At 40.2% G+C, this 27316-nt stretch overlaps 1 protein-coding gene across 1 annotated transcript in view; it reads left to right on the top strand.

Moving 5' to 3' along the window:
- The window catches only part of CACHD1 (cache domain containing 1), a 205320-nt gene that overhangs the window by 167410 nt on the left and 10594 nt on the right, over positions 1-27316 (top strand). The window contains exons 10-24 of the mRNA XM_037500618.2: positions 101-250; positions 826-949; positions 2073-2190; positions 6882-7050; positions 10682-10824; positions 11503-11684; positions 12560-12670; positions 17970-18092; positions 19192-19291; positions 19385-19501; positions 22022-22182; positions 22833-22919; positions 23983-24099; positions 25274-25425; positions 26384-26545. Coding sequence (XP_037356515.2) covers positions 101-250; positions 826-949; positions 2073-2190; positions 6882-7050; positions 10682-10824; positions 11503-11684; positions 12560-12670; positions 17970-18092; positions 19192-19291; positions 19385-19501; positions 22022-22182; positions 22833-22919; positions 23983-24099; positions 25274-25425; positions 26384-26545 — 2016 coding nt within the window. The remainder of the gene's footprint in view (positions 1-100; positions 251-825; positions 950-2072; positions 2191-6881; positions 7051-10681; positions 10825-11502; positions 11685-12559; positions 12671-17969; positions 18093-19191; positions 19292-19384; positions 19502-22021; positions 22183-22832; positions 22920-23982; positions 24100-25273; positions 25426-26383; positions 26546-27316) is intronic.

The raw sequence follows: 27316 nt of genomic DNA, 5'->3' as shown, positions 1-27316 counted from the left end.
TCCCTGCAAAATGGAGATGACTAATAATAGCCTTCATGGGCCAGTGTTTGTCCAGTGCACGTCTAATGTTAATGGATTATTGTTTTTTTTTAACTCATAGGTTTGATAATGACTGTGAGTAAACCCTGTTATTTTGGAAACCTCCTACTGGGCATTGTAGGTGTGGATGTGAACCTGGCTTACATCCTTGAAGATGTGACATATTACCAAGACTCTTTGGCTTCCTATACTTTCCTCATAGATGACAAAGGTAACCTGCTAAAAATTAACCATAACAAAGAATGATTTTTTAGCAACCTAAAGAAAATAACTTGTAGAGAGATATGCTGGTATTAACAAAGTAGGACAAGAATAGTATTTATAGAAAAAGTATATGAGTAGCACTGTTCATTTGTAGTGGAACACTGTAAAGATGTCAAAATGAATCTAAAAATTTCTGTATTAGTTTCTATGTTGTCTTAAAGGGTAGGTAACAGTCTTTATACCATCAGGAAATTAGACTTGAGGGTTGAATGACACATAGAATGTGATCCTTTGGGTCAAGATTAGAACATTATATAAAGCAAAAACCAAGTGACCAGTACCTCCATAATGTTCTTGTTTAGACAAGATATTTGATAATCTAAGTGTTTGTCAAGTGTTTGATGCGAAAATCACATAAAAGTAAGTTAAGTTCTTACTGACCTTACATACTATGAAGCTCAGTATTGGGCTGCCATCCCAGTATGGCCAACATTTCAACACTCTTATTAACATTTTTATTTTAGAATCAGTGCTTCCCACAATGTGTTTGCCAGAACCAATGTTTTTGTTTTCTTATTTCAGGGTATACACTTATGCATCCATCTCTTACCAGACCATATTTACTCTCAGAACCTCCCCTTCATACTGACATCATTCACTATGAAAATATCCCAAAATTTGAGTTGGTTCGGCAAAATATCCTAAGGTAAGGGGAAAAGGTGGGGTTTGCTGTATTTTGTTTTTACTCTGAGAAACCATTGAGATAAACTATGAATGTTTATTATAGGGTATAAAATAAGCATATAAATTATTTTAAAGTTATCATCAAAAGTATAGTAGGTGGGCCTCCCCTGGTGGCGCAGGCGGTTGAGCACCGCGCTGTGAAGCAGTCCACAGCCTTTGCAGCGTCGGTTCAATCCCGGCAGGCTGGCAAGGGTCCCACATGGCGCAGCGGCCCTGTTGTGCCCGCTGCTCCCCTCAGCAGTATATTTCTTCAGTCTGCCTGTTCTGTTCCCCACTCTGTCTCTGGTAATCCTCTCCCCCTCCCATGCATCTGGCCTATACCCCGGTTCTTGTATAAATAAATAAATAAATCTTTTTTAAAAAATGTATAGTAGGTAATTTTTTCCATAAGTAGCCAAATTTGGGGTATTTTGTATAGCAGATAAGGTCTCTCAGAACCTTATTTGGAAAAAGTGTCTTGTAATTCAAATTCTATGTTCATATCTACTTTAATTGTAAAATCAGATATGTTAACTGATTTTTGAAAAATAACTTTACCACATTGAAAAATGTTTGCAAAAAGAAAGGTTAAGTTAAAGACCAGCTCCACAGCCTGCCAAAAACATTGCTCGGCAAAGTAGTGTCCATCCAAGTTGACAGCACAATCATACACAACATTTTTTCATGAAATAAAGAACAGATTGGATTTTTTCCAACAGTGATACATTATTTTGGCAGATGGTAACCTATAGAGAAATGGGTCTTTGTGTTCATTGGTTGTAAATTAATGACTGAGTGATTTGAGACAAGTTAGTCTCTGGAAAGAATTAGAATTGGGGGCCAGGGGTGGAGAATAAGGAATGGGTTTTGAGATTTTATTTTACTTTTGTTGTGGGTTTTTTTGTTTTGTTTTTTTTTTTTTAGTGCAGAGTTGCCAGAATGCTTTACAAAATTCAAAATCTTACATTATCTCTTTCAAAAGTGTTGCGCTTCATTGCTTTTTAAAATCAGGAGGTGGCCGTTGACTCGCAGCTTCTTCCCTGCCTTTAATTAAGTGCTTAATTTTATCTTTTGCCCCAAGTATTTCATTCTGTTTGCCAATGCAGCCTCCCTCTGGGCAGCCAGATTATCGCAGTCCCTGTGAACTCCTCCCTGTCCTGGCATATCAACAAGCTGAGGGAAACTGGAAAGGAGGCCTACAACGTTAGCTATGCCTGGAAGATGGTGAGCGAATACGGGGTGCAGTGCTCCTGTATGTGGGAATTCTGGGGATTTTAGGTCTGATAATGTTGCTAATCATTTTTAAAGTGATTGGAGAAAGAAGAGAGACCACACATGTTTCATAACTGGTTTCCCTTTTTTTGCTTATATAACCAGTATTATTCAAGATGAATAAGTCAAACCCTATAAAAGGTTATATAGTAGAAAGTAAACTGTGCATGGGGCCTCCCCAGTGGCTCAGTGGGTTGAGCACAGTGCTGTGAAGCTGTCCACAGTCTCTGCAGTACGGGTTCGATTCCCAGCCAGCCAGGGAGATACCCACATGGCACAGCAGACCTCTTCTGTCTCACCCACTGCTCCCCTCAGCAGTGTGTGTCAGTCAGTCTGCCTGTTCTGTTCCCCACACTCTCTGGTGAATCCTCTCACCCTCCCACATCTCTGGCCAGTACCCAGCTCTTATATAAATAAATAAATCTTTTTAAAAAATTTAAAAAAAAAGAAAGTAAACTGTACCCTTCCTCCCAGCCCCTTTTGCCTTCCTTTTTACCAGAAGTAAAAACTTTGGCCAAATTCCAGAAAATGTTCAGTCACACATAGTTATGTGTAGTTCTAGAGTTCTCTAGATGGATGAATAGATCTGTACATTGTCCTTGTGTGTGTACGTGTGCACGCATGCACTTGCATGTGCCTTTAATGGCTATGTAGTAGTATTGCATTATACAAATGAATTGAATTTCTTTTAAACTGTCCCCTATTAATACACGTATAGATTAGGTCCACTAGATTCTCCCATTTGAAACTCAGAGTGTGAAATTTGGGAGTTGAAAAGGAGATCTGAAAGCCTAAATACTCTCTACTGACATTCTCCAAGGAAGAGACTTTTAGAGTAGAACTTGGATTACCCAGAGTACAACAAACAGATTAACAGTTTAGCCACACCTTATGACACTCTCTTCAGCTTCGTTTTACTAGCCTCATTCAGACACTAGGCCTCAAGGAAACAAAGAGAAATAGACTCTCATACACTGTCCATATAATTTAGGTTACTTTACTTTACCCCTTTTACTCACCCTTCCCAGCAGAGCATAGCAAGGCTATTATGGGGCCTTAAATGCTGTGATTGACCTACTAAAGAATGTTTTGTTTTTTTTTTTATTTTTAACACCAATTTTAATCACTGACCTTAAAATACACTAATATTTGAGGTTCTCTTTGGTAACCCTATGTGGTGTTTACCTGTTGATGCCAAAATGAATCTTTCATTCTTCCCTTTAGGAACTATGTATGGAACTAAGAAGGATAAAGACTGCTACTCTCTCTGCCCTCATAGAGCATCTAGCTTAGTGTTAGAAGCAGACAATTAAACAGCTTGATGCAATGTCTGTGTCTGGCATAGGAATGACAGGAATTCAGGGTAGCCAGTGATTCTCCTCTGACCCTCTCTGGTTCTTAAAAGTATCAAAATACACAACAGCAGTTACTAAAATAGAAGCAAAAGCAAACACAATGATAAGTGAAACCATTTGAGACATTTATGTTTACAGGCCTAAATCAACTGATATTATTTTGCTTGAGAAATACAGATTCAAGAAAGATGGAAGTCTATTTTTAAATTCTGAGTCAGCTCATTTTCAGGACTCTTTGGAGAATGATTGCACAATCAGCCCTTATATTTACATAACTTTCAAATGAAGATGAATTGCTTAATTTTCACATTGGTGAGCCACACACCAGAATTTTTAATCCAAAAATACACCCTTAAATGCAAATCAAAACTACCATGAGATACCATCTCACACCAGTGAGAATGGCACATATTAAAAAAACTAGCAACAACAAATGTTGGCGAGGATGTGGAGAAAAAGGAACTCTTCTGCACTGTTGGTGGGAGTGCAAACTGGTCCAACCACTATGGAGAGCTGTGTGGAGATTTCTGGACCTACTAAACATAGAGCTTCCATATGATCCAGCAATTCCACTCCTAGGTATTTACCCAAAGGACACAGAAACATCAATTCCAAAGAGCACCTGCACCCCTATGTTTATAGCAGCACTGTTTACAATAGCTAAGCTTTGGAAACAACCCAAATGCCCAAAAGTAGATGACTGGATCAAGAAGATGTGGTACATATATACCATGGAATATTACTCAGCATTCAAAAAAGATAAACACATGCAATTTGCAGCAACATGGATGGCGCTGGAAGGGATCATGCTCAGCGAAATAAGCCAAAAAGAAAAAGAAAAATACCGGATGGTCTCACTCATAGCAGGAATCTAGAAAACTTAAATAAGGGACCAGGAAAATGAATATAAGAAAGTGAAAATCAAAATCAACAAAAAACTATGAACCAGAGACACTTTTTGGGGGTTGGGGGGCGGGAGGGGAAGGATTGGGGTCAGAATGGGGCGTTTGCAATTGTATGGGGGAATATAAAAATAAAATTTAAGATTAAAAAAAAAAAACAAAAACAAAAATACACCCTTATTACTTGAAATTGGAGGTTGTTAACCTCTCAGAATATATCCTGATTGAATTATATCCATGGAAAATTACATCCATGGAAAATATCTTCATTAGTATTTATTGTCATTAAAAGGGGAAGGAAACAATAGTAAACATATGTAAACTAAGCAATCTTAACATTTTGGGAAGAGATATTATCCTCTTAAGATAGTTTTTCTTCAGTGATACTGGTAACTTCTGGCCTCTATACTTCCCTAAATGGATGTGATCATGTTTTTGTTTCAAGTATAAGTGTTAGCCTTGTCAGAGATCTGAAAATTTCAAGCAGTTTACCATTAAATGAAAAACTAGAGTGGTAATAAATAATGAGATTAAAGATTAAAAGACTTGTCTGGTTACCCAGCAACAAGAACAAATATTTTTAAGCTCTTTAGTTACTTTGGGGGGAGTGAGTAGGTACTCATCTTGCCCTAAGGAATAAAATGGAAACATCTATTAACTATAATAGAAGACTATATAAATAGATTTCTCTTGATAATAGTTTAAACCACTTAACATCCATAGATAAATCTGATAGTGATAGATTATTTCACTGAATTAATTCAAATATAATGTGAGAGATTATGTGAGCAAGTTAAGAGATTATTAAACTATGCTGTATAACCCAGAACCTACTTTCAAGCATTCAAGGAGGCTGTATGCTGTGACAGAAGGAACTGTGGACTAGCAGGCAGCATTAGAATAATTCCTGAGCTCCACAGGCATGGTTCACTTCAAAACATGAGTCCCATGGTCAATCAGTGAACAAAACCACTCCTCAGTCATGGAGAGCCCTTGCTAGGCACATTGTAATTCCTCTTCACAGATACGATTTCTTCAACAAAGAACATAATAGAAAGACCTGTATCGGAATTTGTTTTCCTTTCTGGCCGAGGACTCTTTGTGAAATCTTGCTTTTTCCAAGTTCAGGGTTACATTTTATTTTTCTCATACAGAACAGGCTCAATTATAAAGTTATATTCTGGTCATTCTGTTAAAGTTTTGCCTTTTGGTTCCTTGGAACATATGCAATACAGAAAACCAAATGCAAGGGATGACTGTGTGAGAGAGGAAATAGTAAATGCCACTTCAGAACACCCTGTCACTGTCTAATTTGGTGGGTGGAGGAAGAGGATTAAATTTGTTCATCTAATTGAATATCCTTGGCAGTGGTGATTGAAAGCAATTCCAGGAAAATGCAGATTATCTCCTATGTTTAAAAATTTCTGCAACCATTCTCATAAACCCTAAATCACATTTAACTCTAACCTGCCTTGTTAAAAATGTCTTCTTGATCTTTAAGTAAATCCTTCAAGCTGCTTTTAGTTCCAACTGTCCTTTAGGTCCAACTACATTGGTTATCACTCCATTTACTTAAAAGCCATCTTTTAAAAGATTTTGTCCATCTCCTGATATAATGGACTTATTAGAAGTTTGTATGTTGAAATCAAGGAACCAGAAGCAAGTAATTCTAGCCTCTCAAATTGATTTTTTAGTGGACATTTTTTCCCACCAAATTTTATTCAAGCATACCTTTCTAGGAACAAAGTAAATTTTAAAGTACTCCTCTTTCTGTATATGAACTTGATAAGTTAGACTAAGCTACAGTTTGCTTGCTTTGGTCTGAAATGACAAGCTAGGCTTTATGAGTGAGTCAGAGGAGTTTCACGAATCTGAGATCCTGGTCATCTCCAAACAGGAAAAAAGTGTTAGCTGGGAATGGAATGAATAACCTGGATTTTTCACAGGCTGCTCCTGACTTCTTTAAAGTGCAAATTGACGATCAGCTATTAGTATAGGCAATCCTCAGAGCACTCATTGCAAGAACATCTATATATTTTAAAATGCATTTCAAACCCAAACAGAAACAAGTGTTGTATTTTTAGTACCACGTTTCAGCGTGTCCCCATTAGCTTTAAGAAGCAAAAGATAGCTAAGGTCACTGTTTCAAGTAATTTTCTAACCCTCTCATTAGCTCGATGATTTTTGGGTACATACATTGATTTAACTTGATCAGAAAGGAAAATAAAAAATGCAATCTTTTGCCAGAGATATTTAGTCTTTCCCTCTTCAAGTATCTTTCTATATGAAGATTGAAAATGGGTAACGGAAAATAGCATAAGCAAAATCATTATCCTTAGGAACCTTCATTTTCTGTATTAGCAATTCTTTATTGATTTTTTTCTAGGTGCAAGATACTTCCTTTATTCTCTGTATTGTGGTGATACAACCAGAAATACCTGTCAAGCAACTGAAGAATCTCAACACAGTTCCCAGCAGCAAGCTTCTCTACCACCGGCTGGACCTCCTGGGCCAGCCCAGCACTTGCCTCCACTTCAAACAGCTGGCTACTCTTGGTAAAGCCCTTGCACTTCTCAGCTTCCTTAATGGCCTGGTTTATAGCAGTTCACCATAAAAATTAGTTTGAATTTCTTTAAAAAGATGTTGAGTGTACATTGTGCCAGGTAGGGGATACAAATGTGAAAACAGTGTGAAGACTTCCCTTGGGTCAGGTTCTCCAGAAGACACTGAAATATAAGGGTTTGTTGCTGGTGGTTCACTACGGATAGACTCTCAAAAGAAACCAGTGAAAAAGTGAGGGAAGAAGGAGAAAGTTCGAAAGAATTTGATTAGGTAAAGTTTTTACCTATGCCTAATCCTGTAGTGGGGCGGTGGGGGGAATAGGAAGGGGGAGTTTGGAGTGTAAATTTTACATTGGAGTTTGTCCAGTCTCCAGAAAGCGAGCTAAATTTGCTTATTCCTTCATCACTTTCAGCTGTTGGCAGGTAAAGAGGTTTTAGTAGCCCACCTAGGAGAGTCTATATGTGGCCCTTTGGAAGCAAGCACACAGGTGTGGAGATGCAGCGGGAGGGATGACACAGTGGTCAGGGGTGCCCAAGGGTTGCAGACGCACGTAGCTATGTAGCATAGCTGTATCTTCCACAGATCCCTGTATTCCAAAGAGCTGTGAAAATAGACAAATAATTCAAAGGAAGCATAAGGGAATTTGCATTTATTATATAACAGGTATTTCACATTTATCCTCTGAATCAGCCTCTTATAGAGGAGGACGTTTGAGTTTATCAGAAATAAGCATTTTCCCAAGGTTACACAGGAAGCAGCAAGGTTGAGATTTGACTCATGCTCCTCTCATCCCATGATCCCTCTTTTAGTGCATGCTGCCATGTGCCAGACACACACTAAGCATTTGTGGCATGTGTTTCTGCCACCCATTGATTAAATTTGAGTTGATAAACTCCACTGGTCTAAAACTAGACTGTACAACTGATGTTCTCTTTTTTCATTTTTGGAAAATATTTAGGATTCAAAAAGGTGAATAACTTAAAAATTACTGCTCAGCCCACAAACCAAGTAGAAGGAGCACAGGTGGGAAGCAGATCAAGGATAGACGTCACCAGTCTCTAGATTCCCAAGGAAAACATATGTATTTGGTTCTTCTTTTAAATTCCATCCTAGAGAGTTTCTGCCTGGATATGAGATTAAGAAAGCAGGCCAGAGTAAGTGATCCCTCCTATGACACATTGCAGCAGTGGATACAACTTAAAAGAGCTAGAGATGTCAATCAAAGAAAGCTTACTTTAGGTTTGGGAGTTTGCCTTTTCTTTTTAGACAAAAGAAGATGCACGCCCTTTCATTCATATTTTAAAGAAATGCTTTCTGAAAATCTAAGGTGTATTTGATTTTCTTAAATGCTGCATGAGCAAGCTAACCATCACTGCTGGTGAAAATGAGGTCACTGTTCTGAAATTTAACACAGTGAAACACAGCAGTTTTCTTGATGAGAAAAGTCTCAAGCCCAGATTTTCCTGTGGATCACACTCCATAAGCTACCCTGTCTATAGCTTCACGTGGCTGTCGAGCTCTGGAAATATGACTGGTCCAAATTGAGATTTGCTGTAGGTGTAAAATGCCTACTTATTTTTTTATATAGAGTACATGTTAAGGTGAAAATATTGTGGGTATATTGGATTCTATAAAATATATTACAATTAATTTAACTCATTTCTTTTTATTTTTCTTAATGTAGTTAATAGAGAAGTCTATGTTGTATCTGGGGATTGTACTGTATTTCAACTGGACTGTACTACCTTACAAAGATGCTCAGAAAATGCAGTTTGTCAACTCAATACTTAACATATGATTAATGGACCGCTCCTAGGTGAGCCCAGCAGACCTTAGGTCAGCATGTGAATTGCACTTTGCAGCCATACCCTCACCTGGCTATAGAACCGCAGGCCAATGTGGAGGGGTCATCAAGGGTAGTTTAATATCAGTTGCTAACAAAAGTAAAACAAGACAGTTCCAATATAATAAAAAGGAAATAGAAATATTAGAAAAATGATGGCAAATAAATGGTTTCTCATTAGTTTCACTGTGATGGGAATTTTGAGACAAGGTGTTATATATATGTCAGAGCTCCGTTCATGACTGAAAGAGGGACATTATCTTTCTTGGTACACTAAGGAGAGGGAAATTTTTTAAGAGCACATCATCTAGTACAGTTAAGTACACATATGTATATAGGTGTTTACTGCCTATGCACAAAGCCTTGGGTCCTGTTCTCTCCTTCAGTCGATCTTGTACCCCCTTTTGTACAGTTCCCAATCTACAGGCTCACTCTCCAAGGTTTCTCTCTCCACCTTTTCCCTTGGTCCTACTGCAGCTCTCTTGTCCCCGAAGTGTATTGCCTTCTGACATTTCTGATATTATTGTGTTCTTATATTTTTGTTTCCCTCTTTTTTTTTTATCCTTGGTCTCTCCAACTGGATCCTGAGCACTTTGAATTCAGGGACAGTCCTCTTTCTCTGATACATCCCTACTAGGGGCCCCCATGATAATATGTATATAAACCCACAGCAACACTGCTAGGCAGCCTGACCTTTTTAAGCCTCTGACTTTCTTCTCCTTGATATACATATATAATAATCATCCACACCACCCATAAAGATATCCTGAAAATTATATGAGATATAACATTACTTCACCCATCTGCTGAGGACACCTAAAAGTAATGGATGGGAACTTAAAAAAAAAAATCTTGAAGTTGGTATACCTGAAACCTATATACTGTTGTTAACTAAAGTTACTTCAATTTAAAAAAAAATTTCCAAAGCATTAAAGAACTAACATGATTATAAGGAGTTACTAGGCCAAAGTCTAAGATAAAAACCCAGAGAAGGAAAGAACACTGAAAATCACTTTTGCAATGCACATATTTACCACTTCAGAGGAAACAGCTATGGAATTGAGCTTCATAGGGATTGGGAGAGGAGCAACAAGCAAACCCAGGGTGCCCATGACGTGGAGACTAACACATGAAACCTACCCTGCCACCCCCACCACACACGCACGCACGCACGCACACATGCATGCACTCCTGTTTCTAACACCTCATTAGGGGAAGGGCGAATTGAAATTAAAGCAGCCTTTGATGTGGAATTCCCGTCATCTGGGTGGCCTAAGGAACCTCAAGTACTAGCTAGTTGTAGACAAGCTGGATATCACAGTCCCATGTAGGTCTGACGCCAGTGGCCTGGTGCCTTACTGGGAACAGTTTGCACCTCACTTCCCAGCCTCATCTTGGGGTGGGGCACCTGGCAAACACAAATAACAACCCTCTCTGGAGAAAGGCCTCAACAATTCCTACCAGTTTGTCTTTAAAGACAATGTCCAGTATGGTCAGAGACTACCTGCCCCTAAGGAAACAAGACCCGGTAAATGAGCACCTTTGCCATTTCAGGCATTTGTATTCCTTAGACATGTGTCGCTTCTAGGTCACTCGTGACTCTAAGCTCCCTGAGGGAGAAAAAAATGACTTTCTTCCTTTTTAGCTGAGTTCTTCGCTTTCTTTGGGAAGACTTTAAATCTCCACAGCTGACAAATTGGCAAAGCCTTGGCGATACTTTTCTTTGGGCCTGAGATGAAGCCTCTGTGTTCTCAGGCCGGCTTTGTCTGCTGCTTTTTCAGAAAGTCCAACTGTCATGCTGTCTGCTGGGAGCTTTTCCTCCCCCTACGAACACCTCAGCCAGCCGGAGACAAAGCGCATGGTAGAGCACTACACAGCCTATCTCAGTGACAACACCCGCCTCATTGCTAACCCAGGGCTCAAAGTAAGTGCTGGCATGGGGCCCCATTTCTGGTGACCCCCTCCATAGGCATGGGAGGGGGCGCTGGCCATGAACCTTTGAAGTGGGAAGCCCAGCTCTGGGTCTATGCCTCTCAGCTGGAGAGCCAGAAAGCAGAGTGTGTGGCCCAGGGGATGCTGGTCGACGATGACCCTTCTGATGGATTAAGAAGCCCTGTGGGCCAGATGAAGAGTCTCTTTCAGGCCTCAGATGTGCAAAGGGCTTTCCAAGGGGGGTCATGGGATGGGTGATTCAGAGACCAGGGAAACTTTTTCTGTCCCACTTTTCCCAAGGGAAAGAAGTGCCCCGACTGTCTGTTGAAATAAAACTGGTAAAGTTTAAGGAAGAGATTTAGCTCTGTGTGTGTGTGTGTGTGTGTGTGTGTGTGTGTGTACATGTGCTTAATGTTTCACTATAGGATTTTTCCTTTAAAAGCAGGAAGTCTAGGATGAACAATTAAGTAAATCACACATCCACTGACTGTATTTCAGTAAGTTTTTGTTTTCACCAAGTTTGGCCATATCCATCTGCTGTGGAAAGATTTTTGAGAAGTAATTGGGCTTGGCTTCTCTGTAAGAGAGCTTTGGGAAGCCCTGCCAGCAGTCCAGTCTCTTTTCATGTGAGTCTTAAAGGATCCCTGCTATGTCTCCCTTTGTTTCCCAGTTCTCTGTCAGAAATGAAGTAATGGCTACCAGCCACGTCACAGATGAATGGATGACACAAATGGAAATGAGTAGCCTGAACACTTACATTGTCCGCCGTTACATAGCAACGCCCAATGGCGTCCTCAGAATTTATCCTGGTTCCCTCATGGACAAAGCATTTGATCCCACTAGGAGACAATGGTGAGTTTTAGGGGCTTCCATTATCAAAGGTTCCCCCCAAATCCTGGAGAGACATGATAAGTACACACAATAAGGCAACTTTAGGCAGTCACATTAAAGAAGAGATTTTCATGGCAGTGAAAACATGTTTCTGAATAGTCTCTTTTTTAATGTAGTATTCACAACAGCTTTGTGGGTTTCCTTTTATCTTTCCATTGAAATTTTAAGACTAAAATGCTTTATGCTTGACATTGCAATTCCTGGTGGTTTGCTGATTCCTACCTGTGTGCAGAGTGTCTGTAGCAGGCAGACTTCATTTCACTGCCCACAATCATGGCATCAAATTACAGCTCATGTCTGCATGACCTTATGGAAAATGACCTACATAAATTCAAAGACCTTTTTCACTTCTGGGGCTTTATTTTTACTCTGGTTTTCAAAAAAGAAGTAGTCAGGTAGTATAGCAGGAAGGGAACTTGGGCATAAAAACAGGGTTTCTAGTTTTGCGCTGTACACTGAGTCATTTCTGAGTCACGTGTTCTCTCTGCCTGTTCCCTCGTCCTTACCAGGGAGCACTGTTATGTGCCAAGTTATATTTGTTTTTTTCCTTACTTGTTAATTTCCTTTTATTTTAGCCTCTAAAACTTCTACACCATGTGTCTTATTAAAAGCTCAAATACACACTTAGTTCCATGTCTATTTTTTTAAAAATTTCAATTTTTCTTGACCCCCTTATGTGGTTGCGACAGCCAGACATAAAAGATAGGCATCCTCTTGAATGTTAATGTAACATAGGCACAAATTATAATAAATCTTTAGAGCTACAAGCTCATTTTTCTTCGACATCTACATTGTAGGTGCTTAGACACCAAATAACTTGACTTTGTCTCCATTAGGTATCTCCATGCAGTAGCCAACCCAGGCTTGATTTCCTTGACTGGCCCTTACTTAGATGTGGGAGGAGCTGGCTACGTAGTGACAATCAGTCACACCATCCATTCATCCAGGTAACCTTATCATTACTCTTCAGTCATTTCTTAAACGTATCAAGGATATTTTGAAAAGTTGAATAAAGCAGTAGATGCCTAAGATTAGTGGCAAAAGCATGGCCTTTGACATGTAAAGTAAGGTGGGGTTTGAATGTCTTCTCTGGCTGTGTCATTTCGGATTCCCTGGGCTTCCTCCTGACATTTGTAAAATGGGGGTGATCCCTGTCTCACGGGGTAACATGTGACTGAATCCATGAAGAGCTCTTATCCCTGTACTTGGCGGCCATGATGATGCTCACAAATGATTTGATTCAGTGGAACAGTTTGTAGAAAATGCCATCTGTAAACCAATCAAAGAAATACTAATAGCAACCTGACCAGCCATCACTACACAAGAGTATTTTCCCCAGCAATTGATCATCTTTGCTAAAGAAAGTATCAAGACTTCAAATTTAGTACCTCTTGTGTTTGGGTCTAACTCTTAAGCATTATATAGGTGGTGGCAATGTTTTTATTTTGTCATTGCCCTGTCTCTTGAAAAATTAAAAGGCATTTTGAAAATTGATTTTCCAAGATGTTACAAAATGTCGGTATCACTGTAAATATATTTAGAGTGCTTTATATTTCCTGCTTTTGAGGTTTCAGGGTTTAAGCTACAAATGTCAATGAAATGTTGGATGGAAAGGCAAGTGGAACATGCTGTTTTAATCCCTTCATTATACCAATAGCAGTTTTTCCCTAGCAACCAAGAAAAACTATATTTTCACTGGTACCTGTAATGATGGCTTAAAATTTATGGGAGACAGATTTCCCTGCTTAACTTTATGCTTTTCACTGGAGCTCATTATATATCAAATGATTGACATTCAGTAGAATTCTTCTAACGCGAATTCATTGGAAACAAGATTGGAAAGCAGTGCTGAGTGGCATTTCAATAACATGACCTGTGTCTCCATGGAAAGCAGGGCCCTGCTGCCAGCCAAATGTTGATTCCTTCATGGGGCATAGTATCTGCTTGGCTCTGTCATCCACTCCATGATATGACATTTCACGTATAAACAAGTAAACACTCACTTAGAACAGATCTTTCCGATGTTTTCATTAACAGACCATCTGTCGGGCTTACGCCCACGATTGTTTGAATAGCAAGATTTGTCATTCCTTCCATATATTCTAATCATTTGAGAAAAAGTAAACAAAGGTGTTTCTTTATGGTGCAGCAGTGATGTTAGTGTTTGATGGCAATGAAATGGACCAGAGTGGGCTCTAAAAGATGTCCTTGGGGGGAGAGAAGAGGAAGAATCCTCCATGACTTCCTTATCTTTAATGATTCACCAGGCTTTTCCTTCTGGGCCACTTATTTCAAGAACCATGAACTTTTCCCCTGTATAGCATTCTATTTTTCTAGTGGGGGTTTGGGGCACCATAAGAAGATGCAGATTATCACGTTTGTGTATGCACGTATATGTGTTTTGGTGGAAGTTTGGATGAATGGAAGTTTTCATTCATTTTATTAACAGTTATTATTGTGTCAGTCCAGAAGAGCATGACTGTAACATAGACTGTCAGGTTAGAAAAACCTAGTTCAATTCCCTTATTTTATTTACTTTTTATAGTGTTTATCCTCTATAAGTTCAGCCATTCAAATTTTTAAAAGAATGAAAAATGGCAATTTTCATCTGGGATGGAACTGTCTACTATTGATTCAGTGAGTGTGTATTCCTGGAATAATTATCTGCTCTTAGTTAATATGCCATGGACTTGATCACTTGAATATGTTTCTTAGCACTGAACTATCTAAATTTGGGTATTTTCACTCAACGTAGTTTAGAATGCAAGTCAACTGCTGCTTCTGCTTTTCAACCAAAGCATTGTCACTTTAATGGGTATAGTGGTAGGTGGGCTCCACAAAGGTGCTTTTTTCAAATGAATATCATTGATTTTGGCCTAATGTCCCAACGTGTACTCCTGTCCTCCTCCTAAGATGTGATTCCAGTCTGAAAAAGTAGATTTTCCATGTTCTCTCTATATGATATATAAGCAAGTACCTTTTTTCCCTTGGTTTCCTCACCTATGAAAGAAGGCTATTTGAGCTTATCTCAAATGATTCTTTAAGAATTGCATTAAATAATATATGCAAAGCTCTTCAAACAGTGCCTGGCACATGGTAAGGGCTCAATAAATGCTAAATGCTTTTATTATTGTGTTCCATGTTCTCCTTGAGTTGCATATGTAAAATAGAGGTAATGATGCCCGTGTCGAACTGGTACAATGAAAATTTGAGGCCATGCTTGTAAATTGCTCAGCACTATACTCAACATTGTTGAGGCCTCAATGAATGGCACTTATTTGTTTTATCATGCTCTTCATGCTTTGAATTTCTGGCACTTTAACAAGTCAGAAGAGAAAACTTAAGCTAATGTTCAGCTTGTCATAAGGCGCTCTCATTCACCCAGGGTTTTCAGAAGAGGTTTGGCTGGTAGTTTGGAGAGGACCTTTTCGCACTCAGTGCTCTCTTATCAGTTATAGTAGATGTGCTGTGATTCTTCCATACACATTACTAGTAGACTGAGAATCTGGCTGTGCATTCTTTGGAGAATCATAATGCTGGTGGAGATGGTGACAATCAGTCAGTGAATAAAGGACTTGTCAGATGAATCTTAGGCAGTGAAAATCTCATAAGTGCTGCTAACAACATGGTCTGTTGTAATTAAAACAACAGACCATGTTTGATTCTGCTGTGGTATTTATGAGTTACTATGGTAACTGTACATTTCTGAAATGCAGGTTAAAATGTGAATGCTAGGCTTACCTGGGCACTGGGCATGCTTTTACTGTGCATGTATATCATACTGGGGCAGATAGTAGTCAACTGGAGCTGTTTAATGCAAAATTAACTTGCCTCCAAAAATGGGGGGTGTATTTTTTTAAAGATTTATTTATGCATACAAGAACTGGGGTATAGGCCAGAGATATGGGGACGTGAGAGGATTCACCAGAGCCAGAGTAGGGAACAGAACAGGCAGAATAGGGGAGAAGTAGGCAAGGCAGGAGAGGTCTACTGTGCCATGTGGGTCACCTCTCTGGCCGGGGATCAAACTCGTGCTGCAGTGGCTGCTGATTGCTTCATAGTGCTGCGTCTTAACCCCTTGTGCCACCAGGGAGGCCCCGGGGGTTGCATTTTTCACTGAGGCCGCTGAAATACTACAAAAAGAACCAGATCTGTAAACTGATTTTTATAGTGTAAATTCAAGGTAATCCATTATGCTTAATTCTTAATCATTCTAAGCCTAATTTTTCATTTATAAAGTGGAAACTATAATTCCTCCCCCATATCTCCATGGGAAATTGAATAGGTTATGTACACTTTCCTGGAAAGTCTTGAGAGTGATATGCAGCTCTAAGACAGCAGGATAATGTAGGGGTTAGGATTGTGTGCTTTGGAGTTGGAGACGCTGAGTTTAATTTCCTGCTTCCACTAGTTATTCATTGTCCGACCTTAGCCGAATATTTTATCATCCTAAGCTTCTGCCTTTACAGGAATGATAGAAATAATTGAAATGCTGTATTTGGATGCATATAAATTGTGACCATTCAGTAAATGGAGTGATTACCATTATAGCAATAACTATTATTTAAATTCATCACTCCTTCCTGGACAACCAAGAGTGGTTCAGACTTATTTTGAATGATATTTCAGCAAACCATTATTTGCTACAAAGCACAAGTTCTATGTGAACTCTTAGAGTTTTTCATGGTGGAATCTGAGTTACTTCAGTAACAACAGGAGAGCTTACTGAGTCACTAGCATCTCAAAGGTGGCCCACACCATGCTCCTCCCCCACTGGCATACCAAGCACAGCTTTGATAGTAAAGCTCTGATAAAAATTTTTTGGGATCATGATCCTTTTTTCCAGTGTTTGGGTTTTGGGGGGTTCTCTTTTGAGGGGGGGCAAGTGGGGAGACAGGGACAAGGAACTAATAGGATATCAAAGTTGATAGTAACCAGAAGGGGGCAGTTGTCTACATGGCAAAGCTAATTTCACTCCTAAATTCTGATTTTCCAAAATAGGATTTCACTGTGGGAAATTTTTCTAGACTTCCCAATTACTATTTTTAAGGTTTTTGTCAATAACAACACTATTATTTTTTGGTATTTACTTTATAAAGAAATCAGGTGTGTATATAGGCTCTGGGAACATCCCATTTTTGAGTAGAACCCTGCAGATTCCCAGCCCCAAAAATACAGAGGAGGCTCATTGGTCAGGTAATCCAAGAGCCTCCTACTATCCATGACCATAGATTAAAAAGAACCTATGTTGCTCAGTGAGAAGTCTACACTTCAGCTATATCTAGCAGTTTCTCTGAGTGTAATTTCTCTAGGAAAAAAAAAAGGTCATTTTCTGTCCAGGCCTGAGCTTTAAGTCCTCTCGTGTAATTACTTCTAATTGGGTGTTTTCTCTATGGAAGGCAGCTTGCCAAGCACTGAAACACACTCTCATGTAATCTCAGTAAAAAAAGCCTTATAAAATAGGTACTATTATTACCCATTCTCAGATATGAGAACTGAGGCTTCAAACGATTAAGTGGCATCCCAGGAACCACGTGGAGAGAAACCAATAGGGTCAGGATTTGACCCCAGATCTGCTTGATTCCAGAGCTAAAGGCTTACACCATGTTAAACTGCCAGCTTTGTCTTCCTTGGTACTCCTATTTTTGAGAGGAATATTTTAGAATGGTCTGTGAATCAGGAGAGGCTTATTCTAGAAAATGAGTTGTGTTTTAAGTAAAGTCAATTTAGTGTCATAGAACAAAAACTAGACTTTTTTTTTAATGAAGTATTGTATATAACCCTACAATGGTCAGTTAACCTTTTTGAATTCTCAGTTTTGTCTGTAAAATGAAGGAAATCACTCAGGTTTCTTGTCTAAAGATTTATTTTTGGAAGGAATTTTAGTAATCATATATCTAACCTCCCAGCCCATGTCTTTCTCTGGACTCCCTATTTTTGCCAAAGAATAGTTCATCAGCTGTTTGAACATCTGGAGTCAGGACCAGCCATATTCCACAGCTGCTCTTGTTTTGGATTGGTCTGATTTAGAAAGTTCTATCTTAACTCTTAAATTTTTCTCTCATTAAATACCTATGTTATGTTAAATTAGTCATTATTTCATCATTTTTTTGTAAGAGTGGGTTGTGAAGTGTTGAGAAACAGTAGAAATGTGTTTCTGATACCCTACAATGCCCTTACAATGGGCATAGATCTAACCTTTAATAAGACATATTTCTTGTTCTCATTTATCTTTTCCACCTGAAGCACACAGCTGTCTTCCGGTCATACTGTGGCAGTGATGGGAATTGACTTTACACTTAGATACTTTTACAAGGTTCTGATGGACTTACTACCTGTTTGTAACCAAGATGGCGGCAACAAAATAAGGTAAGCCCTGCCACTCACCATTTCCATTCTAATTGTAAAATACAAAAAAAATGATGTAAAGTGTCCAGTGATTTGACAGCTACATTGCCGTGTTCAAAACCAGAAATAAAGTCCATGGTCTGGGCGTTTCATTGACACAGTTTTGATCTTTTCCATTTTTCTAACAGACATGCCATGTATGATTTAGACAGACATACTCCTAACAAGGAAAATAATTGTGGTCTCGCATTCTCCAAAAATACTTAGTTTTCTAAAAGTCAGTAATTAGACCTTTCCCATATCTTGGGTATTCTTGGGTAAGTGCTTATGATAGTAAGTTTTAAACCAAAGTCTTGGTGAGATTTTCATATGCTTAGACTGTTCCTTTTTACATTTCCTCAGGAAGAGGCTCGTGGAACTAAAAGTCTTTGCCACCTAAAGTTCAAAAGAACCTGTCTGATCAAAGCAAGCTCATTCCCGTGATTCAATGCAGGCCACTTTTTAAAATACCTTATTTCTCTCTCATGACCATCACTGCTATATTTCACACTGGCCCTTAATAGGGAAGTGCAGGATTACAAGCTGTTAAAACAAATGTGGAATAAAACAGCAGAATCTTGTCTTAATTGGCACATTTCTAGCTTTACTTATTTTCATATGATATTTTTGTATGTCCCTGAATGTTGTGTTTTATGATTGCTTATTATCAAAAAGAGAAATTGTATGATTTACTTAAAGTTTGTGTCCCTAAATATGCAAGACCAGTTCCTTTAGAGTCTCCGTCTTCTGAAAGAAGAGTGCACTTTTCACTTACACATTCTTCCAAAGACGTTTCAGGTCTATAGTACTTGCCCTGGGTGGGCACAGAGTGTGTGAACTATGCAGACTACCTCAGAATCAGGCATAATGATGCTCTCACCTTAACTTATGTGTTGAGGTGACCCTCCACTTCAAGAATAATGTCTCTTTTCACCTAGTTGCCAGCCTGCCTTCATTTTCCCAGTGAATATCTGTTCAGAACTTGAGATAAACACTATTCGTTTCAGAATAGCAAGATAAATGCTCTTCAAGTATAGAAAAACAATTGATGTGAATGAGGATGCCACTTGTTTTGGTGTAGGTGTTTCATCATGGAAGACAGGGGTTATCTGGTGGCACATCCAACCCTCATTGACCCCAAAGGACATGCACCTGTGGAACAGCAGCACATCACCCACAAGGTACTTGTTGCTATGCTTATAGCTCAGTTCCCCAACAGCCTGCAGCTCATTAATTACATGGCACATGTCTTCTGTTCTGTTTGACCTTGCTAGGAGCCCCTCGTAGCCAATGACATCCTGAACCACCCCAACTTTGTAAAGAAAAACCTGTGCAACAGCTTCAGTGACCGAACAGTCCAGCGCTTTTATAAATTCAATACTAGCCTCATGGTAAGTGGATTTCTTAATACACATAATCCCATCCCTCAATGGCATATGAAATGGAATAAAGGTTAATGTCTTGGAATTATCGAATGATAGGACAGGACCTTCATGCAGTTTCCCAACTGGACAATTGTGGGACAAAGATCCTCGAGTGCAGAAGTGAATATTTTAGACGTTACACTTGGTATTTTGTTTTGGTTTTGTTTGTTTTAAAACACACCCAATCTTAGCCCTTTTACATACCCACTGTTCCCACATTCTTATATAAATGTGGCTCTGTGTGTTCCTCTCTTCTTGTCTTCTGAAGATCTCTGTCTCCTTAAATTCCCAAGGCTCAGCTGGGTCAGTTCATGGTCGTCCACCCTGCTAGATCAGAACACTCATCCACAGCATCCAAAAATCTTTTCCTTTTTTTAATTTAAAATACTCCACATGATTTAAAGTGCTGCAAACTTATCCTTGAAATGATCAGAGGTCTCAAGGATAGTCTTTCTCACTTGTAAATAATCCTAACTGAAAGAGAACTAAAGTGGATGATGACAAGGCCAGCATTCAAAATGCTACACATAGGGAGTATACTTTTTATTTAGAATAATTATTTATATCTTTGAACATATTAAAAATTAATTTTTAAAGTGTTGAGTAAAATGGGAAATCTTCAACTTAGTATCAAATAAAGCAATTGCACAAGCAGTTGTCCAGTGGGATAAAGGAGTTTTTACAAGTAAATATATTCATAGGATAGTGAGTTCACAGCCAGGGAAGTCTAAGCCCACACCACTCTGAGGAGCATACTCTGTAATCAGAGGGAGGAGGCTGTCAGGTGAGGTGGCCCGTGAAATTCTGACTTCCACTGTGTGTCATCTGTCATTTGTACAATAGTTTCTTGAGCCCTCAGCAGACAGTCATATCCTCAGGTTCAAAATTTCTCAGAAGCTCAAATACCAGTTGAATATGAATTAGAATAACTGGTTAACAACCCAAGTTATTCCACAGTGCAATTGGAGCAATCTTGGTTGCAGCAGCCAGATGGATGATAAGCATTGCTTATATGGTAGAGGCAGGAATCTTCCAGGCATGGGGAAATCCATGCAGACCTCTTTTTTTTTTTTTTAAAGATTTATTTATACAAGCACTGAGTACAGTCAGAAGCGCGGGAGGGTGAGAGAATTCACCAGAGCCAGAGCAGGGAGCAGAGCAGGCAGAAGGACCAAAGTACACTGCTGAGGGGAGCAGCAGGTGGCAGGAGAGTGCTGCGCGCCATGTGGGACCCTCCTCCATGTGGGACCCTCCTCCGGTGGCCGGGGATCGAACGGGAACTGTAGAGGCTGCGGGCAGCTTCGCAACCCAGCACTCAACCGCTGCGCTACCGGGGAGGCCCCACCATGCAGACTTCTTAAGGAGCTATCTAGTCCCTTGATTCGTGGAGTTAGGCTTATCCTCGCCATGCCTATATATGGGATGACTGGCATGGAAATAGGCATGGGATTAAAAATTTTGCCTGCTGCATAAGCCATACATGCAGAAAAAATAGAACATATTCAACTTTACAGTGCCATTTTTGAATCCTTGGTTTTCTAATGCAGTAGAGAATCAGGCATTTCAGGAAACTACCATGTTTTCTTGTTATAGAATGAACAAAGGGATGCTTGCTTTAGTTGGAATGTGTAAATATTCTGCAGGAAGGAAACAGGCCTCCTGGACAGGATTGGGTTTTTAAATAATTGTATTATTCAAAAGAAGAGAACCTGTTATCCAAGGGGAGGAAAATATCTGTTTTCTGGTTGATTTAGCTATACTTTGAATACATTTTAACTATTCCTTGTTTTAACTATTTTTTAGTAATTTTAAACTACTCCTGAAAGTTGTCTTTCATTCTTCTTCTGAAGTTGTCCCAATTTCATGATATATTCTTGTGTTTAAAAAAGATAAATTACAGGGCCTCCCGGGTGGCTCACGGGTTGAGCGCAGCGCTGTGAAGCTATCCGCAGCCTCTGCAGCACGGGTTCAATTCCCAGCCAGCCAGGGAGATACCCACATAGCGCGGCAGACCTCTCCTGTCTCGCCTGCTGCTCCCCTCAGCAGTGCTTTCCATCTGTCTGCCTGTTCTGCTCCCCCTTCTGTCTCTGGTGAATCTTCTCACCCTCCCACGCCTCTGGCCTATACCCCAGTTCTTGTATAAATAAATAAATCTTTAAAAAATAAAAATAAAATAAATAAAAAGATAAATTACAAAAAAGCTATAAATCTTTATATATAAAGATAGATAAAAGGATAAATGTAATACTCTCAATTGTTAAGTGAGAATTCTCTGATTGGTGGAATGATGAATAATTTTCATTTTCCAGATTTTTAGCAGTGATTGTATACTACTTTATCACACAGATGTGCTGCTTGCTACTCTTGCAGTCAGAAGTAAAGTTGCATTGTAATCCATCAGCAGAGGGTTGCAGGGTTACAGCATCCCTGGTAGGTGTCAGTCTTTGCATTGTTTGTCACTTCTGACACTGAGGTTGTTTTCTCTAGGGGGATTTGACGAACCTCGTCCATGGCAGCCACTGTTCCAAATACAGGCTGGCAAGGATCCCAGGAACCAATGCATTCGTGGGCATCGTCAATGAAACGTGTGACTCTCTTGCCTTCTGTGCTTGTAGCATGGTTGACCGGCTCTGTCTCAACTGTCACAGGTAAACATGCCATAGGTCATATTCTTTGTTTGCCATGCATCTGAATATTTTAACTGAATCCAGTCACTCTAGAAATGATATCTACTAGGGCTTCCCCTGATGGTGCAGCAGTTGAGCGCTGGGCTGCGAAGCTGCCCGCAGTCTCTGCAGCGCCAGTTCAATCCCAGACCGCTGGTGAGGGTCCCACATGGTGCGACAGACCTCTCCTGCTACCCACTGCTCCCCTCAGCAGTGTATTTTGTCAGTCTGCCTGTTCTGTTCCTCACTCTGGTTCTAGTGAATTCTCTCACCCTCCCGTGCTTCTGACTGTACCCAGTGCTTGTATAAATAAATAAATAAATCTTTAAAAAAAAAAGAAAGAGAAGATCATTTATTAAAAAAAAAAAAAGAAATAATATCTACTAAATAAAAAGTGCTGGGATGTTTCCTGGAGAAAAGGAAAGTCCTGATTACAGAAGCATTTTGAGCTCTGTTGTTTGCAGAACCCTTGTCCAAAGAACAGTCGATTGATGGATGACCTTTGGTCATTCATTACCCCTTTTTCGTTGTCCTTTTACCTTGCTTTTTTCTTTATTTTGCTTCCCTTGGTGAATGTACAATATACAGTTTGTTATTAAACCTCATCATAGTAACTTTCTTTTTCTTCTCAGGATGGAGCAAAATGAATGTGAATGTCCCTGTGAGTGCCCTTTAGAGGTGAACGAGTGCACTGGCAACCTCACCAATGCTGAGAACCGGTAAAAAAAAAAATAGTGTATTTATTTATATAAGTATCGGTAGTCTTATTTATAGATTTGTTTTGGGTTGGAGTCTAAGAAGATGACTTATTCTAGTGGTGGAATTACTGTGTAAGCTAAATTTCAAGCTCTGTAATGCCTTAGGACGAAGTCCACTTTCAAATTTAAATGCCATTGCTATCACAGAGTTGAGATTGTATGTGGCATGTACAGATGCATATGATATTTACAGACATTTACTGAGTGCCTCCCCTTTGTCAACTACTTTCAGCACATTAAGTCACTTTTGTTTTCAAATTAATCCTGTGATAAATGTGTAGGAACATTTCACATACACATGTTCCCATGCAATGTTGCATTATTTATATTAGTGACAAATTTTATTTTTTTAAAGATTTATTCGTGCATACAAGAACTGGGGTACAGTCCAGAGGTATGGGGAGTGAGAGGATTCACCAGAGACAGAGTGGGGAACAAAACAGGCAGATCGTGAAATACACTGTTGAGGGGAGCAAAGGGCAAGTCAGGAGAGGTCTGCTGCACCATATGGGTAGCTCCCTGGCCAGGGATCAAACTCATGCTACAGTGGCTGTGGACAGCTTCATAGGTTGCATCTTAATCCCTTGTGCCACCAGGGAGACCCTATTACTGACAAATTTTAAACCATTTAAGTAAATTGTGGTTAAGTACCTTCTCTAGAACTTAAAGCATTTTGTGTATATGCATATCCTAATACATGTTTCGGAATAGAAAATAATGTCTAAAAGGGCATTAAACTATAAAACGGTGATTATCTCTGACTGGTGAGTGGGGGATATTCACTTTTATTATATGCATACCCGTTTGTTGAATATTTATGGTCTCCTAATTATTTTTATATTATATCAATTGTATATAAAGATGAACAGTTTGAACTTCAGAGTACTTAAGTGACTGGCCCATGTTTCATGTTGAATCCCAAAGTGGGGGTTCAAATCCAGATCTCTCTGACACTAGCGGGGACCAGGGGCATAATGAGTGGGGAAGGTACATGGTCCTAACCTCCAGTCTTGCTCCTGCGTAGAAACCCGAGCTGCGAGGTCCACCAGGAACCAGTGACATACACAGCTATTGACCCGGGCCTGCAAGACGCCCTTCACCAGTGTGTCAACAGCAGGTGCAGCCAGAGGATGGAGAGTGGGTAAGCTGTGGACGGGGCTTATTGGATCTCAATAGGGTGTCTCTGGGGGCAGAGCCTAGAAAAGAACAGCGACCCCCAGTTTCATCCAGCCTCATCCCCATTCTTGATGTTTTAAAAAGATGTATATTGATTTCTCAGGTCCAAAACTGATTTCTCCATACCTTTGACCCACCATGGTTGTTTTCTACTTCCTACTTAGTACAGCTCTTTGACATCTGCACCATCTGTTGGTAATCTCTCTGGATGAGGATGTTATTGAAATAATGAAAGGATTATGATGGGGACATGTCATGGAAGATGTCAGAGCAGAGGGGGCAGGACCTACTTCATGGGGCCCAGAAACCCCATGCTTTCTAGCTCTATAATACATTTAAGCTCATCTGTAAAGTGAAGATGCTTTGTGGTAATTTTAAAAAGTGAAAATTCCAGGTCCCTTCTTCCTCCCCCTCATCCCTAGGGTGTTTGGGGCTAGACAGTTTGGGAATGGTATCTCTGGTAGACTGAAGGAGTGTGGGAGCAGGGTGATTCGTTTATTGTGGCTTCAGGTTGCCATTTGATTAAACAGTTAATGGGGAGAAGGGGTAGCCAATTCTGTTCTTGGTGTGAGTTTTAGCACAGGAATGATAGGGCATCTGATGGATTAATTTGAGATGTTACATGGGAACCCAAAGTCAGTTAAGTTTGGGGAACACTGCATATATTCTCTCAGAAAGTCATCATATATAGCAAGAGAATGCTTATTAAAATGCCTAAGAAACTGGCCATAAGAAAATCTGTTTATCTAATGTTTCCCAAACTTATTGGACCATTTTTTTCCCTTCCTTTTTTATGACAATACTCTTGGAAGATGTTAGGCCAAAAATCCTGCAAACTTTAGGGCCATTTGGACTTTTAAGATAACTTTGAATAATCCAGCACTTAATTCATGATGTGTGGATTTTATTGTTTGATTCAATAAAGAACAGTTTTATTTTTCTCATTCCCAAGTTGTTGAGGGACATAAAACAGCTATCCCTTGGCAGACTGTTACTATTCTCCTTTTATAAGGAAAGGAAACTAAAGCTCCAGAAGTTACAACACTACTAAGTCACAGAGCTCTTGAGAGCTACCTTTTACCCACTCCTTCCCTCACCCAACACTGCTTTCCAGAACGCTCACAGCCTTCTCTCTGCAGGGACTGTTTTGGTGTGCTGGATTGTGAGTGGTGCATGGTGGACAGCGATGGAAAGACTCACCTGGACAAATCCTACTGTGCACCCCAGAAAGAATGCTTTGGGGGAATTGTGGGTGCCAAAAGTCCCTATGTTGATGATATGGGAGCCATAGGTATGTTTGTTGGGAACGCAGAATAATTTGATTCTTAAATACATATTTTCCTGCTTTGTGATAGTAAAGACATCTTAAAACATTTCTCTGCTTCCCCGATTCCTTTGTGAGTAGTTTTTAGTTACAAAACCAAGGCAGATAATTACCTTCAAAGCTGGCTACATATTCTGTGCAGCGTGAGCAGCCATCTGTCCTGCCAAATTTTGTAAGCCTGGAATTTATTCCCATAAAACCTGTTCTGAGAAATGTCAAGCCTGATTTCCATGTGACTGAAGTATGGAGTTTGTTTAAATGGGAGTCCGAGCTGTCAGAAGAGCAGGGCCTTTGATGGGCAGAAATGACCTCAGCACATCAATTCCCTGCTGTGGTCCTCCCTCCTAACCTTTGCGAGGCAGGAGTCTGTGGCTAAATATCAGCAACTAGGGTCATCAGAAGCCACAGCTACACGATGCAACCAGAGCAGCTTAGGGTGGGAGACAGGGACACCTTTGGGAACTGTGGCCCTGAGGTCAGGCCACAAAACCTCAGAAATACTGCCTTACTCCTCTGAGATTTTCTCAGTGTCTTTCTGAGAAGAAAGATATCTGAGAATTAGTGCATTCACGTGGCCCCAAAAACAGCCCCATTGCTCTCACCTCTGCCTCCATGACTTCTCTCTAAGATTTGCCCACACCCCAGCAAGCTGGGCTCTTCACTCTGGGCACTGCATGTGTAAGTGATTCTCATCTACTTGCTTGTCTTACCAGTCCTGGCCAATTGTGCTCTTGCTCTGCCCAGCCACCATGGGATTAAGCAAAATGATGACTGCCGTGATCCGGTGGGTCTTCTCGGAGGAACTGAAAGCTTAAGGCAGCTGTGTTCTTTCTTAGCTTCACCAAGCTCCTTTCAAATCTCCCCACCTCCTACTACCCTGGCGGAATCTTTACCAGGGACATATGTTTTTTTTTCTTTTATGAAGGCGATGAGGTCGTCACGTTGAACATGATAAAAAGTGCCCCTGTGGGTCCTGTGGCCGGAGGCATTATGGGGGGCATCATGGTCCTGGTCCTCGCAGTGTACGCCTACCGCCACCAGATCCACCGCCGCAGCCACCAGCACATGTCTCCTCTCGCTGCCCAAGGTGAGCTCCATGGGAACCCCAGACCCCTCTGGAGGTAGGAGCCTCCCTTGGCTTGTTCCTGGGCTGGAAGGATGTGGGCCAATTGTGGACGCCTAACAAGAACAGCTTAGCGACCCCAGAGTGGTCCCAGGTCCCCAAAACCTGCTTTCCTTCTTTGGCCCATGGCTCCTTCTTTAGTGCCTAAACCCCACAAGCTCCATTTTGATTCCCTAGTAAATCACTGGATCATCTCTCCTCTTTCACAACATCAACCTGCCTTTAGAGTAAGCCAATTCAGGGGAGCTGGGATCCAAAGTGGGAAATTTTGTTCTTCCCTGAGCTCAGATGTGCTGCCTTTGCTGTTCCAGAAAGACAGGTGACCCAAGGACACCCCAGGTCATTATTGGCAAGAACATAAATCTGTTGCATTGCAGCCATTATTATATGTATGAATGAATACATGTCCAAAGAATAATCCCATGTCTTCTAGGATAAGTAATTGTAGTCAAGTACAAAATGATTAATTCTGTAACCAGGGCCTCTAGAGCAAGAGTTTAAGTGGTATATGTGCCTGTTTGCAAGAGACACAACCATTTAATGACCATGTCCCTCCTCCCTTAAAGGCCCCAGGGATGTGTTAACCTGACCTTTGTGGAGCTAAGGCTAAACTCCTCATTCCTTTTGGTCAGCTCACCCTTGCAGCATAATGACAGCTGGGTAATGGCACGTCTCACCATGGCCACAATCCTGATGAGGGATCCTGGGGTGTTGCCTGATTTAATAACAGGGCTA

The sequence above is a fragment of the Talpa occidentalis genome, unplaced genomic scaffold, assembly GCF_014898055.3.
Source record: "Talpa occidentalis isolate TD23 unplaced genomic scaffold, MPIMG_talOcc4v2.1 talOcc4.9, whole genome shotgun sequence".
In the NCBI taxonomy this organism is placed as follows: domain Eukaryota; kingdom Metazoa; phylum Chordata; class Mammalia; order Eulipotyphla; family Talpidae; genus Talpa; species Talpa occidentalis.
This window is presented reverse-complemented; position numbering and strand designations above follow the sequence as displayed.